At 43.3% G+C, this 16799-nt stretch overlaps 1 protein-coding gene across 1 annotated transcript in view; it reads right to left on the bottom strand.

Moving 5' to 3' along the window:
• Positions 1-14570: 14570 nt before the first annotated feature.
• Positions 14571-16799, bottom strand: part of LOC134609478 (protein kinase C delta type-like) — a 37691-nt gene continuing 35462 nt past the window's right edge. Inside the window, exon 8 of the mRNA XM_063453148.1 lies at positions 14571-14732. Within this exon, the coding sequence (XP_063309218.1) occupies positions 14571-14732 (162 nt within the window). The remainder of the gene's footprint in view (positions 14733-16799) is intronic.

Here is a 16799-nt window from a genome sequence, read left to right as displayed (position 1 = left end):
CACTGCCTTAAGCCCTCCAAACCACTCATACCAGCTACCAAACCAACTACTTGGATTGTACCCTTTCCATACCTGAGTAGGCACATGCGCTAGTTTAACCATATGGCTAGTAAGCTCAGCTATTGCTTGCCCTTCGTCATCTATTTGAAGACAGCAATTACTTAGGTTAAACTTCCCACATACACCTCCCTCTACTGCCAAAAGGTAATCCAAGGCTAATCTATTTTGGTAGACTGCTGTCCTCATCCTGGTGTTATGCTTCGCTAGAAGATTGAGCGCTTGTGATGTCTCATTTGTGATAATCTCAACCACCGCCTGTAATCTTATAATACGGTTGAGCATATAAATAGGGGTTCTATAACCAAAGGTACCATCCTCAGCCCACGTGGCTGGCCCATAGTAATCTATAATACGCTGGGGAGGCCATTCATCATCTTCCCAGGCGCCTATCTCTATGGGTCCCCTTTTCTTCCTATGATTCACATCATACACTTTAACACCTAAAGTCTCACCTGTTTCAATCGGTAACAAGAAGAAGGATGGTTTGAGCATACCCAACACACATGCCCCTTCCCAGTCCTGTGGCAGCTCCGAATAGGCTTTCTTACCACAGATCCAGTACAAATTTGCTGGGGCTCTCCAAGTAGATGTGATGGATAGATCAAACCACACATCCTTTAAATTGGCATATCTAGCAAACGGGTTAGATGGTTCTGAGACATTTGAAGCCGACCACCAAGTTGTATTCTTTGTATCATCATCATAAGCTTTTTGCCCTAGACAAGTTAATTCTCCTACAGAAGTATTATACATTATTCCTTTCCTTGCTATGCAAACATAACCTATGATGGAGGTCTTTAATCTCCACTCAGATTTACCTCTAACACTCATATGATAATCGGCTTGTGTAGATATTAATTGGTCAACTGCCTCAGAACCGGACATTACCTCCTTTGCTTCCCAAGGCCATTGGTCTCCCATGTTAGTACCTCCACACACATAGCAGTTGGTAACATTAAGACTACCGGCAATACTTTCAGCTAAATCGATGAACAGGTTTTTAGCATTATGGGGGATCTTATTATCTATACTCATCTCTTCGTAAAAGGAATGGTATACTTGATGAGTCTGGGAGGATACCGTATCAGTCTCTATTCCTATAAACAATAATGTCCCAGGATCTAAACCCGTCCCGTATATTTGAAACCCAAATAAATTTCCATACTTATCTAAGAACTTGTTGGGGTTATTAATGAGTATATGGACTGGGTTGCATTCCATAGACTTACAATAAGGGCTAGTCGGCAACTTAGTCACTATCATGTCTTTGTCTACTGTCTGTCCCCAAGTTGCCCACCCCACACAAGACCAATATGGGCAAAAGTTATAATCTCTATTTGGGCATCTAGGACTTACATATTTATTTTTGCTACTGGGACAAATATATTTATCGTTAGACCCATACGTCCTCTCCCATCTAAGATCCCCACATACATTCCACGGCTTTCTACCACTCGATATCGCTTTACACGCATCAAATAGCAGAACACCCGAAGAATGTACGGATTCTAACACCGTTTTATTAATTAGGGTCCCCTGAGGATCTCCATTCCTGAGAGTCAACCAAATTGTACGAGGTTGATACTCCGGACTGAAGCACTTAGGTTCTCCTACTCCTAAATGGCACACACTATAGTCTATATTTAAGTATCTACATCTCGATACATCTCCTTTACACTCGTATTGTGAATGCCAAATTAGGGTTTGGGATATATGGTTACCTGTTCTCGTAGTCTTAATGCATACCTCACAGCTAGGAGTGTCGGTACCTCTACCTTCCTGAATATAAAAACACATATAAATAAACACTATCAAAAGCACATCTTTCGCCGTCATCCTCAGTCTTCGTCCGTGCGATGGCGCCTCAGCTTCCAGGATGTGAGGGGCTGCAGGGAATGGAGTTCTGCTCATCTTCACAGGTGTCCCTTCGAGACTTTCCTGGCTTATACACTATGTGATGGTAAGCGGACAGGCTTTATTATGGCCTTCTCACTCACACCTGTAACAATAAAATTTGTAATCCACAATAATTCCTCGTTACTCCGACTGAGTAGTGCGTTTTAACCGGATCTTGCAGGGATTCTCTGGATCTGCTGTAACTTGCCAAGAATCGACTGCTGCTGGTTTAACCCTGGAGTGATGTATCCACGGAGTCACTTCTGCTACTTTTATTGCTGTAGGGGTAGACAAAAGAACAACATAAGGACCTCTCCACTTGGGCCCTAACGGTACATTATTCCACTCTTTAATCCACACTTGATCTCCTGGATGATAACTATGAACAGGGGGATAAATATTCACAGGTAATCTATCTTGTACCCATTTCTGTACCTCCTCCATAGTCTTACCCAACTCTACAACCTGCTGCCGGGTAATTCCTTCTCCCAACTGACTCAAGTCCCCCCTTAAGTTACCAAGTACGGGAGGTGGTCGCCCATACATGATTTCAAAAGGAGAGAGGCCCATCCTTCTGGTAGGGGTACTGCGGATTCGCAATAAAGCTATGGGTAAGAGAACGTTCCACTTAAGTTGGGTTTCCTGACACATTTTAGCCAACTGGTTCTTTATAGTTCTATTCATTCTCTCTACCTTACCAGAACTCTGGGGTCTATATGCAGTATGAAGCCTCCACTTTATACCAAGCATATGAGTCAGTTGTTGTAGGCACTGGTGAACAAAAGCTGGACCATTGTCCGATCCTATAGAACAGGGTAGTCCATATCGGGGTATTATTTCTCGTAGCAGGAATCTCACAACTTCTCCTGCTTTCTCTGTACGAGTAGGACATGCTTCTACCCAGCCTGAATAGGTGCACACAATTACCAGCAGGTAACGATGTCCACCCGATTTAAGCATCACTGTAAAGTCTATTTGTAGATCGGACATGGGGAGTCCCCCCATAAACTGAACTCCTGGTGGCTTTACTGGTCCTTGTCTTGCATTATTCTTAGCACACGTTACACATCTGCGTACAATGGCCTGAGTCAAGTTGGACAATCTTGGTATGTAGAAATGTTTTCTAAGAGATTCTTCAGTACTGTCTCTCCCAGAATGTGTCCCGTTGTGATAATTTTGGACAATTTCTACCGCTAGCGATGCTGGTGTAACTATTCTTCCATCTTCTAGCTGATACCACTTGTTCTCCAGATACTTTCCCGGTTCAGTCTTTAACCACTCCTCTTCTTGAGCTGTATAAACTGGAGTCCATTGGGACAGTGGAGTTGGTATAAGAGCAGCTATATGCCCCACATACTCCTGTCTTCCTGATTCAGCAGCACGCTTAGCTGCACTATCTGCCATCCGATTTCCCTTGGTTACATCACCATCTCCTCTCAGATGCGCTCGACAATGTATGATACCGACTTCTTTCGGCTCCCACACTGCTTCCAATAGTTGTAGGATTTCAGCTGCGTACTTGATTTCTTTGCCTTCTGAATTCAGTAGTCCTCTTTCTTTATACAAAGCTCCGTGGGCATGAGTGGTTAAAAACGCATACTTAGAGTCCGTATAGATATTTACTCTTAAACCTTCAGCCAATTGTAACGCTCGTGTTAGTGCTATTAATTCTGCCTTTTGTGCTGATGTTCCTTTCGCCAGTGGCCGAGCTTCTATCACCTTGTCTATTGTTGTCACTGCATATCCTGCATAGCGGATCCCTTCTTTCACATAACTACTGCCGTCGGTGTAATATTGAACATCGGGGTTCTGGATGGGAAAATCACGAAGATCTGGTCTACTTGAGAATACTTCATCCATTACTTCCAGACAATCATGTTGACTTTCAGTAGGTTGTGGCAAAAGGGTAGCTGGATTTAAGGTGTTTACAGTCTCTAAATGCACTCTTGGGTTTTCACACAACATTGCTTGATACTTGGTCATACGGCTGTTACTAAACCAATGATTTCCTTTGTAATCCAACAACGTCTGTACTGCATGTGGGACTCGTACATAAAGTTCTTGACCCAGAGTGAGTTTATCGGCTTCAGCTACTAGCAGGGCGGCTGCAGCTACGGCTCTTAGACAAGGTGGAAGTCCGCTGGCCACTGCATCCAGTTGCTTAGACATGTAGGCAACAGGTCTTTGCCATGATCCCAAGTACTGTGTCAATACTCCCACAGCCATTCTTCTTTGCTCGTGTACATATAAGTAGAATGGTCGTGTGTGATCAGGTAGACCTAATGCTGGGGCACTCATCAAAGCCTTCTTCACATCTTCAAATGCCGTTTGCTGTTCTTGGGTCCATAAGAAGGGGTCGTGCTCTGTACCTTTGATAGCTGCGTACAGAGGTTTTGCTAGTATCGCATAACTGGGAATCCATATCCTACAGAAGCCTGCTGCCCCCAAGAATTCTCGCACTTGTCTTCTATTCTTGGGTATTGGTATTTGGCAGACAGCTTCTTTTCTCTCTGGCCCCATAATTCTTTGACCTTCAGAGATATGGAATCCTAGATACTTGACAGTTGGCAAACACAACTGAGCCTTCTTTCTAGACACCTTGTATCCTGCCTTCCAGAGAATGTGTAGTAGATCGTGCGTTGCTTGCTGACAGATTTCTTTTGTAACTGCTGCTATCAACAAGTCATCTACATATTGTAACAATACACACTCTCCTGGGATGGACTCGAAATCCAATAGATCTTGACTTAGGGCTGAACCAAATAGGGTAGGTGAATTTTTAAACCCTTGGGGCAGTCTTGTCCAAGTCATTTGGCGTTTTGAGCCCGTTACAGCGTTCTCCCATTGGAAAGCGAAAATACATTGACTTTCTGCGGCAATTCGGAGGCAAAAGAAGGCATCTTTGAGGTCTAAAACTGTGAAGTAAGTAGCCCCGCCCGGAATTAAAGCAAGCAGGTTATATGGATTGGGTACAACTGGATGTATGCTAACAACCGCATCATTGACTGCTCTTAAGTCCTGCACAGGTCGATACTCATCTGTGCCGGGCTTTTGAACAGGCAGCAATGGGGTGTTCCAGGGGGAAGTACAGAATTTTAGGATACCATACCGTATGAACTTATCCAGATAGGATTGGATGTTCTTCTTAGCCTTCTGCGGAATGTGATATTGTCTTAGGCTCACTGGATAAACCCCATGTTTCAGTTCAATTTTTATTGGTGGAATATTGCGGGCCAGTCCTGGTGGGTTGTTCTCTGCCCAAACTCCTGGTATGTTAAACAATGTCTCATCACTCCTAGGGTTTTGGCTAGTCAACACTGTATAAAGTCGCCACTCTTCTTCCTTTGGTACGGATAAAGTCATAATACCTGAAGGTCCATTAAACTTTAAAGATGTTGTTCCATCTGGTAGGAACGTAATCTGCGCTTGTAATTTGGATAGCATATCACGTCCCAGCAATTGGACTGGACATTCAGGCATATAAAGGAATTGGTGTTTTACTACGTGGCCTCCCAATGTACAGAGTCGACTTTTAAGAACCGGTCTTTCAGCACTTCTTCCAGTTGCTCCTATCACAGTAATAGTCCTTCCAGATGGAGGAGCAACTAGATTAGTCACCACTGAATGTTCAGCACCAGTGTCGATCATGAACGCACTCCTTTTCCCCCCTATTGATACATCGACCATAGGCTCCGCTCGACCAAGGGGGATGGAGCCCGGTCGGTATCAATAGTCCTCCATGACCGTGTCAGCCAATCCTACAAAGTCCCTACCTTCTCTATCGCGAGACCTTTGCGCTGCTGGAATATACCTGTCTTCCCTAACACTTCCTCTGTTCCCATTACTCCCTCTATAACCATTACTCCCTCCGGGACCTCCTCTACCTCTCGCTCTGCCTCTAAAGTTTCCGTAGCCTGCCCTGGGTTGGTCTCTCTCGTACTGCTCTCTTTGCGGACATTCGTTCCTCCAATGCCCTTCTTCCTTGCAATACGCACACTGATCCCTACTCAAAGGCTCCCTACTCCATCTATTATTGCCTCTATCTGGGCCCCGTTTATCTACGCCTGCGATCGCTACCGCTAGCATATCAGCCTTTTTACGCATCTTGCGCTCCTCCTCTTTCTTGCTTTCTGTTTCCCTATTCATATAGACCTTATTAGCTACCTCCATTAGTTGGGAGATTGACATACCTGCAAACCCTTCTAACTTTTGTAGCTTGCGCTTAATATCTCCGTAAGCTTGGCTGACAAAGGCGGAGTTAACCATTCGGGAATTGTCTGCGTCTTCCGGATTAAAGGGGGTGTACAAGCGGTACGCCTCCAATAATCGGTCATAAAAGACACTGGGCGCTTCATCGCTTTTCTGGATCACCTCAACTGTCTTCGACATGTTAATGGCTTTCTTTCCTCCGGCTTTCATGCCAGCAATTATAGCGTCTCTATAGGCTCTGAGTTGAACCATATCAGCACCATTTACGTTCCAATCGGGATCAGTGTTGGGATAATGTGTTGCGGCCCATGCTGCTGGATTAGCTTGGTTCAAAGCACGGGCTCTATCCTCTAATGCTTTAATGGCTGCTTGATTTATTCTTGTCCTTTCCTCATTGTTAAATAAAGTCATTAATAACTGCTGGCAATCAGCCCATGTCGGATTATGTGTCTGTACTATTGAGGTGAACAGATCAGTCATGGCTTGTGGTTTCTCAGTATACGAGGAATTATGGGTCTTCCAGTTTAAAAGGTCGGTAGTGGTGAAAGGGACATATACGAAGACAGGGTCAGCGTGTGCCATTTGACCTGCGGCATCGATATAAGCTGACCCGGGATTTAAGCGAAGAGGCATCTGATAGTGCTTTAATTGTTGGGCACCAGTCAACTGTCGGGTTTGGATGGGGCTACGTAGGGAAGCGTCAGTCATGGGTTCCGGTCGGGGAGATATAGGGTATGGGGATGTGGGAGGTTGGTTTTGGGAAAAGGTGGTAAATAGAACACTTCGGGCCGAGCTAGATGAAGCTTGACCGGAAGTCTGAAGTGGCGCCAAATCAGGATATTCGTTTCTAATGGGGGTGGGTTCTGGTTCCGGAAGGGGAGATTTAGTACGAGGGGGGGTGGATCCTGTACTGGAGGAGGAAGCGGAAGTGGATGAGGGTAATGAGGGAAGGGTTACAGGACTTCCTGTATTTGCGTCACTTCCTCTTACCGGAAAGTAAGGGGGCGGCAAAGGGATCTCGGACTCAGGGGGCGTGTCCAAAATGGGCCTAACACCAGCCCTAGTGGACGAACAAGTCCTAGCTACCATGAGGCGACACTGTTCCTCGTGGCATGTCCGGAGCCATTTTGGCGAGTCATTTACGGCCTGTCTCCAACAATCAATATAAGGAAACTGGCCGTAAAGTTCAGGCCTACCTGATACAGCCACGTGTAAGCGCTGTACCAGAGTTGGATCCAAACTGCCACGTGGCGGCCATGCCGCAACCAAAGTAGGCCACTCCCTAGTGCACAAAGTGACCAAACGTACAGGGGACATCTTAACCCCAAAATCACAAACTTTGAATCCCTTTTTAAAATTCTTAACCATACATCCTAAGGGATCCGTAATCGTTGACTGCGACGCACCCATATTTAACAGTGGAACGTCGTCGACAACGATTACTATACACGCGTACTATTCAACAGTCACACCCGTTTCCTCTGGCAACAGCACCACGTGGTACGGTTACCAAGTGAAACGTACACAATAACAATAAACACTCAGGGAATTCCCGTACACACACAGCTGCTACACCAGTCACTATATAATCAATATTATGCCCTTTGGCGTAACTACACAGTCACCCACGCTATAATTCTCTATATACGAATTACCCGTCTATAACACACCCCAGTAACATCGTCTTTTACAAATAGCGGTTACAGTACGGTTAGCATAGGTCAAAGCACAAGTTAAGGTCACAATACAATTATTAGTGGTTATGGTGTTAAACATGCAATGGACGACAATGATTAGTACTTATTATATAATGTCAGTAAATATACAGGGTTATGGTACCGTGCACTATAATACAGCAACACACTATTAACACTCTCGCTAGACGGCTGAGCTCGCGCTATCTAACAAGATATACACTTTACTAAAACAATCGTTAACACATTTACAATTCCCAACTAAACTATTGGCCAGTACCTTGAATGGACTACCTAAAACTATATACACCCGTTTTGGTTAGCCACACTGCCCAATCACCACATATACATAGCGAGCTAGAGATCCGAATTTACACAGGCGCCTCTTAGTCGCACTATACAACGAGCTAGAGATCCGAATTTACACAGGCGCCTCTTAGTCGTACTATCAAAAGTCTAGTGGGTTCCAAATTTACACGCCTTCCCACTTAGCCCAGATAGGATGAGAACTAGCGAACCGAATTTACACAGGCGCCGCTTAGTCTCCCGGTCCCTCCGACCTAGCGAACGTAATATACACCCTAGAACGCTAGTCTAGACAAGACACCGGTGTCCGGCTAGGGCTATCTTACACCAGGACCCCGCCTGACTAACCAAATCAAACGGTCTGACTAAAGAGCGTTCGATCGAGCGGTGCGCCTTCGCTCCTTCCCTCCGACAGAGGGGGCAGATACAGATTCAAAAACCCCTTTGGGCCTACCGCACAATCGGTATACCCCTAGCGGGTCCTGCCGTCTAAAACAGCAGTTATCTTACCTCCTCGTTCCTGAACCTGAGTTCACACTCATCGACGGGGACACCCCAGCACTTCTCACGTAGAGGCCGATGATCTCCTGGACAACAGACCAGTGGCGCCGAGACGAAGGGAGGTCCACGCAGAAGTTCAGGGGTGCAGCCGTAGAGAACGTGGGCAAAGATAGACCGTCTCACGCCTCTGCCTCTCAGCTACCGTTGAACGATGAGCTTCCCGGCCAATGCACCAAATGATACCGGAGAAACTGACGGAAGCCAAGCACAGAGAGATGGACACAGGTTTCTTCAGGAAGGAAGAGATTCTTTATTGGATCACCGATCGGGACTCAGAGGGACTAGCGTCACCAAAATACAGCAAAGTCTGAGTACTGAATACATAGAGTACATTCCTTATATAGCACTGTAGCTCCTCCCACAATTAACTACACCCACACATACCCTTAACCTATTTAATGAATAGAGTCTAAACTCATCCATCCGGTCTAACCACGTGGCTCATCTGATACAAAGGAGAGGGACGCGTAATTCCAGTTCTTACATTCCTGCACCTGGTCAGTACAGTGATGACAGTATCTTAGCTACGTGTAATTAACCAACTGATACTACAAACACATATACATACATATGCCTTGTGGCAATCTTAGCCTGCTAAACTTGTATTTTACTGGAATTACATCACAATAAGAATGTAACATTTCCCAACGTATATCTAACTCCCAGTTACTAATAACGTAATTATTTCTTTTTTATACTGGTTTTGTGATTGGTGCAGAGAAAATTAGCGATGGTAAGAGAACGATTCAACATAATTAAAAGCTCATTGGCAGCCATTAACATGTTGATAAATATCACCTGACATATTGCAATTTGTCATTTATTTTACAACAAATTGTTTATTTTATAAATGTAAAAGTTTATTTTTTACTAAGAATGAATTACTTGCTATATACACTTGGACAGAAAAGAAAAATTTCAAGTTGTTCACTTAAAACATCTAAAAGTTTTTTTGTTTGTTTTTCATACATATAACAGTGGGTTTGACAAAGGCTGCAGTTCAGCCCAAAAAAGGGTTATTCCAACATCAATGAATGCCTCTGCTTTTTAGGAATCTGGATGAGCAGTATTTCTGCTTTAACCCCTTAAGGACCAAACTTCTGGAATAAAAGGGAATCATGACATGTCACACATGTCATGTGTCCTTAACGCCTTAAAGGACCACTCTAGTGCCAGGAAAGCATACTCGTTTTCCTGGCACTAGAGTGCCCTGAGGGTGCCCTCACCCTCAGGGATCCACTCCCGCCCGGCTCTGGAAAGGGGAAAGGGGTAAAAACTTACCTTTTTCCAGCGCTGGGCGGGGAGCTCTCCTCCTTCTCTCCGCCTCTGTTCCTCCCCGACGGCTGAATGCGCACGCGCGGCAAGAGCTGCGCGCGCATTCAGCCGGTCACATAGGAAAGCATTCATAATGCTTTCCTATGGACGCTTGCGTGCTCTCACTGTGATTTTCACAGTGAGAATCACGCAAGCGCCTCTAGCGGCTGTCAGTGAGACAGCCACTAGAGGATTAGGGGGAAGGCTTAACTAATTGATAAACATAGCAGTTTCTCTGAAACTGCTATGTTTATAAAACAATTAGTTAACCCTAGCTGGACCTGGCACCCAGACCACTTCATTAAGCTGAAGTGGTCTGGGTGCCTAGAGTGGTCCTTTAAGGACACATGACATGTGTGACATGTCATGATTCCCTTTTATTCCAGAAGTTTGGTTTAGGGGTTAAACACTGCACATACAGAGTTATTTGCACTTTTCTGCAGGGAAACACGCACCCACGATTTTTCCCCTATTTTCAGGGGAAAAAAGTGCGTGTTATACGCCGATAAATACGGTATGTGCTTATTTATGTCTATTGTCAGCATGCACTGCACACTGATAAACATTTTCTGTATCTCCCTTTTAGGAAGAGCCTGAATGTGTCTATTGTAGCTATATGATGGAGTAACACGCTGCACATTACTGGGGGCTCTGTAATATCCCAGTACACACTGCACATTACTTTGGGGCTCTGTAATATCCCAGCACACACTGCACATTACTGGGGGCTCTGTAATATCCCAGTACACGCTGCACATTACTGAGGGCTCTGTAATATCCCAGTACACACTGCACATTACTGAGGGCTCTGTAATATGCCAATACACACTGCACATTACTGGGGGGCTCTGTAATATCCCAGTACACACTGCACATTACTGGGGGCTCTGTAATATCTCGGTACACACAGCACATTACTGGGGGCTCTGTAATATCCCAGTACACGAGGCACATTACTGGGGGCTCTGTAATATCCCAGTACACATTGCACATTACTGGGGGGCTCTGTAATATCCCAGTACACGCTGCACATTACTGGGGGCTGTGTAATATCCCAGTACACACTGCACATTACTGGGGGCTGTGTAATATCCCAGTACACACTGCACATTACTGGGGGCTGTGTAATATCCCAGTACACACTGCACATTACTGGGGGCTCTGTAATATCCCAGTACACACTGCACATTACTGGGGGCTGTGTAATATCCCAGTACACACTGCACATTACTGGGGGCTCTGTAATATCCCAGTACACGAGGCACATTACTGGGGCTCTGTATTATCCCAGCACACACTGCACATTACTGGGGGCTCTCTAATATCCCAATACACACTGCACATTACTGGGGGCTCTGTAATATCCCAGTACACACTGCACATTACTGGGGGCTCTGTAATATCCCAGTACACACTGCACATTACTGGGGGCTCTGTAATATCCCAGTACACACTGCACATTACTGGGGGCTCTGTAATATCCCAGTACACACTGCACATTACTGGGGGCTCTGTAATATCCCAGTACACACTGCACATTACTGGGGGCTCTGTAATATCCCAGTACACACTGCACATTACTGGGGGCTCTGTAATATGCCAGTACACACTGCACATTACTGGGGGCTCTGTAATATCCCAGTACACATTGCACATTACTGGGGGGCTCTGTAATATCCCAGTACACACTGCACATTACTGGGGGCTCTGTAATATCCCAGTACACGAGGCACATTACTGGGGGCTCTGTAATATCCCAGTACACACTGCACATTACTGGGGGCTCTGTAATATCCCAGTACACACTGCACATTACTGGGAGCTCTGTAATATCCCAGTACACGCTGTACATTACTGGGGGCTCTGTAATATCCCAGTACACGCTGTACATTACTGGGGGCTCTGTAGTCCTACACTCTTAATTCCATATATTTACATAACTTGTCATTCCCATCATATTTTAATTTAAGGTAACTCTTCATCCGGTGCATCTCATTTGGCTTGCAACTCTCATTAATCTCAGCCAGATTCAGGCTCATCATGATGACAGTGTAGATAACAGCAGGTGAGCGAGCCTTATAATGTAAAGAATATGTAGTAGTAATTATTTCTCTAACGTACCATGTGACAGCTGTATGTCTCTCCCCCCCTGCAGTTTCCAGCAGCATGCCCATACAAGCCTCATTCCTACAAGCGCTCTGATTGGCTGCTCTGCAGCTTACTCTTAGCTCAGTCAGCAGGAGAGGGAGGAGCCAGCTACAAGACTGACAGGCTAGTCAGTAGTGTGGCCCTATCACAGCTGGATGGGCCTTGAGCTCCACCCACTCACATGTGCCCAATGGGGAATCATTGGATTGTCTGATATTGTCAAGATGGATGCTCTCAGCAAATGAGGTGGGGCGGCCATGTCGTGACTGACGTGCTGAGGGCTAAAAAGTGATTTAAAACAAAAGTTTGCAGGGGCAGATATCCAAACGCTACAGAGCTTCTTTAAATATAGTTTTTGACGGATAGTGATCTATGTGGGTAGTCTGTGCTATTTATAAGGGGAGATTTATAGGGATATTTATCACTAGGGTTCCTGGTAGCCACTAGATGTATATGTTGAAATACTAGACAAGCCTCAGATAGCCCTGAGATGCTGAGTGTCTGGTAGCTATCAAGACAAAATAGGAAATTTGTGGTGAGGGCACACTCAATAAATATATGTATGTAGGTTAAATAAACCTATTTTACCATATCAAGCCTATGGTGATATATTGCATGTGTGTGTAAAACATACGCACGCAACAAGTTGTTGATTGGATTCTGAATTGGCAAAATCTAGGTTCAAATTGCTAATTTGGAAAAAAATTATGCAGGGACATTGCAGAGCTTAGTGAATAACTCTTACATAATTGTCAGTTTGGACGAGGAATGAGGACACCCAGCATGTGTGTGATTTACATTATGATTAATTATATGTTTGGTTTTAGGAAAATAATTGCTCCTGCTTCTAATCATTTACTGGCCATTAAACATGGAGTATGTTTAAATAATACATTTTAAATAATAAATGCTGAACAGACATGTTGTAAAAGAGCTCCTTGCCAACCTATCTGTATTGCTATTTTCCGCTTTGTTTAGCACTCTTACAGAGATTGGAGTGGTTCTACCTAATAGTTGACAACTGATTGACGAAGCTATTCACTGTATACAGTGATGCACAGTGCGTGGCGTGAACGAGAGAGGCGGCCGATCTCACATCCTGGTGCAAACTGAGCTCCTGTGACGACATTTTAGTGCCCTATTCATCCACCCCTTTGGATCTGTGGGGGTAATTCTGGTCCCCACATGGAGTGGTTTAAGAGATTACCTGAGTTTACTAGAGTGCCTATAGCCTAATCTGAAAGAACCTACCAAAGATGGCCACCGGCAGTGGGAACATGGCAGTGCAGAACCTTCAACAATGCGATGCTGGTTCTCTGCAGCAGGAAGTGAGTAACTCTGAACAGATGAAAGCTACCCAACAAGGATTCCACAACTTTTGTTTCACGTTGTCCCACAAAGAAAGTCCTACGGTTGAAATAGTTCCTGCTATCGAGGAGGTTCCGCGTTAGTAGTTATACCCCCAATGAAACATACATTGCATACATTTAATTTTGCATTTTTTTTTCATTTGTAATATTTCTAAAATCAGCTTGCGAGAACTACAGATCTCTTGTCTGCAGCATTTGCAAACCTTTGCTTTCTAAACCCGCCCAGACTTTCTGTGGCTGTCCAATCACATACTTCCAATGCAGCACAATGTAAAGTCTTTCCAAGGCAGGGGATCTGTGCAATTGCCTGCCTCTTGAATTTAGCTCCAATGAGCTAACCAAACCAGGAAGTAACAGAACTGGTTTTCTGCAGTTCTCATTGAAAAATGCACTTTTTGTAAAATGAAAAAAAGAGGACATACTATTCGCACATAAAGCACTTCAACAAGCTGACGTGCTTTATGGGTCTGGAGTTGTAATTTCCATTACCTTTGCACTTGGGGAGGACTGCAGGTTACCATCCTTTCCACTGACTGTGGCCTTGGCCTGGAATGGGCCTTATTCCTTCGCGCCCACGTGGTTTAGGATCCGATGCTGGCTCCACTCGTGGTGTTCGGCATGTCCCACGCTGGAATCACGCCCATTTTCATGACGCGGCACATACAACCCTGTGTCAATAATACCGGCCCAGAACGTATTGGGGGCGTGGTCTTAAAGCAAAAGATGCTCTGTTATAAAAGGGGCGCCTTTTGCTTTGTTCCTTGCCCTATTGTGGTTCCTTGAGTTCCCCTTAGTGCTATTTAGTTCTCTGTGTGTTTATATTGTATTTTCTGTGTACTGATTCAGTTTGGCTTTTGACTTTCCTGTTTTCTGGTTCCCTGACTCTGCTTGTATTTTGACTTCCTGATTTCTGGTATCCTGACTTCTGGCTATTCTTTGACAGCTCTTTCTTACCTACGTTAAACCCGACCATTCTAAGGTTCGGTAATACGTGTTTGGGTTTTCTGTGGGTTTACATACTGCATGTTGGGTTATCACACGTTCGTGATAGGAAGGCATGTACAGGGGGGTTTCGAGCTGCTTTCTCCCCTGCTTTGGGTTTGCCACTGTTGTTGTAAAGGGATTTTTTATTTTCAGACTTGTGATGACTTTCCCTTGCTTTCTGATGGTGAAACTGGAAAATGCATTGATTTGTATAATTACAATATGAAAATTAGGAAATTAAAAATACAGTTGCACCTGTATATCGCTGTTTTTTTTCATAGTTTGGAAAGTTGTAAATGTGTTCTATATTTGAGGCATTATTATGTTTCTTGCTCTTTAAGGTATACATTTTTGTTTATATTTATATATTTCACCACATTTTTTAGGACAAGTCACTAAGGCTAAATAAAGTAGTGTGTGTTAGTTCCATTGGGGACTGTGTGTTCTCTTTGGTTTCTTCAAGAATTCCAGTAACAGTGTTTTCTGACCTCTTGGCTGGTCCCCAGTTAAGCTTTGAAGACTGGGTCTAAAGTGCTCCAGAATCCCCTGGTGGCAGTGAGGAAGCTGACTTGGTAAAGGTACTCGGTCAGAATATAGGAGCTCCGCTACAGGAGTGTCTCTTTAACCCCTTAGGGACTGATGGCGGTTCAGGACCGTCATCGGAAACATTCCCTTGAGGACCGGTGACGGTCCTTGTAATAACTGCCTGTGTGTTTATTTAGTTTAGTAAGTCTTTTATATATATATATATATATATATATATATATATATATATATATATATATATATATATATAGTCTTGGGCCAAATGCTCGCCACAATAATATATGTCTATATTATTGAAAAGTATTAATACGCAATCTGACGTTCTTTATATAAAAATAAGTATTTATTCTACTTCAATAGCAAATCATAATATACTTAACAGATGGTATGTCTTAATGGAGTTACAGAGTCGTCTTTGTATCAGCAATTCAGGACATCGGATCGTAGCAGGAAAGGCAAGAGAGCGTGGTCCTTTGTCCTCTGCCCTTTATAGCCCAAATTACGTCATAACATGTAGTTTAGAATAGCCATATAAGGAAATTCTCCATATAAAGACCACCCCAAATCTCTTATACAGCAAATTCCAGAGACCTCATGGTACAGAATAGGAAACACCATCTGTTCTGTTTAACCCATTATACAGCCACACCTTAATATGTATTTGAATAGGAATATACAGAATATGCAATATTCTACAGTCCTGAACCGTCATAACGGTATTAGGTACTTACCTGATCACTGCTGTTCCCCCGGCGGTGATCTGTGTTTCTCCCGGTCCGGGGAGGTCTGCCTGTCTGCCCAGACAGTCTCCCCACGGCAAATTAGGATCCCGCAGCCGCAATAGGTGCCTGTGTATCTGCCTGCAGGGGTCTGTCTGTGCTGAAGGGGACTGACATGTGTCAAATAAAATAAAAAAGCAATCTGTGTAAAAAAAAATCATTATATAAGATATATACATATATATATAGATACAATACATGTATATATATTATTATAAAATATAAATAAGTAAATAAAAAAATGTAAAAATTATTTCTAATTTAAAAAAATTGATATATATATATATATATATATATATATATATATATATGTGTGTGTAATTTTATTCTAACAGTATTTTAATATTAATATATATTATTATATCAAAATATACTTAAAATGAAATGATATATATGTATATATAACTAAATAAAAATAATACGAAATATACATATGTCCATATACATAATCACATAAATAATTTCATAAATATACACGTGGACTTCAAATATATAAATATGTATATATATTTAAATTATATGTGCATATTTATGTAATATTTTTACATAATTATGTCATTTTATTGATTGCAAAAGTCCAGAGAATTGAATTTGCTAGCACTGTGTTTAACCCTGTAACTTTCTATGACACCCTAAAACCTGTGCATGGGGGGTGCTGTTTTTCTCGGGAGACTTCGCTGAGCACAAATATTAGTGTTTCAAAACAGTAAAACAAATCACAACGATGATATTGTCAGTGAAAGTGAAGTTTTTTTCATTTTTCACACACAAACGGCACTTTCACTGATGATATTATTGCTGTGATAGGTTTTACTGTTCTGAAACACTAATATTTGTGTTCAGCAAAGTCTCCCGAGTATAACAGTATCCCACATGTAGAGGTTTTATAGTGTTTTTGAAAGTTACAGGGTCAAATATAAGGCTTGATTTTA

Source organism: Pelobates fuscus, chromosome 4 (genome assembly GCF_036172605.1).
Source record: "Pelobates fuscus isolate aPelFus1 chromosome 4, aPelFus1.pri, whole genome shotgun sequence".
NCBI classification, from domain to species: Eukaryota; Metazoa; Chordata; class Amphibia; order Anura; family Pelobatidae; genus Pelobates; species Pelobates fuscus.
This window is presented reverse-complemented; position numbering and strand designations above follow the sequence as displayed.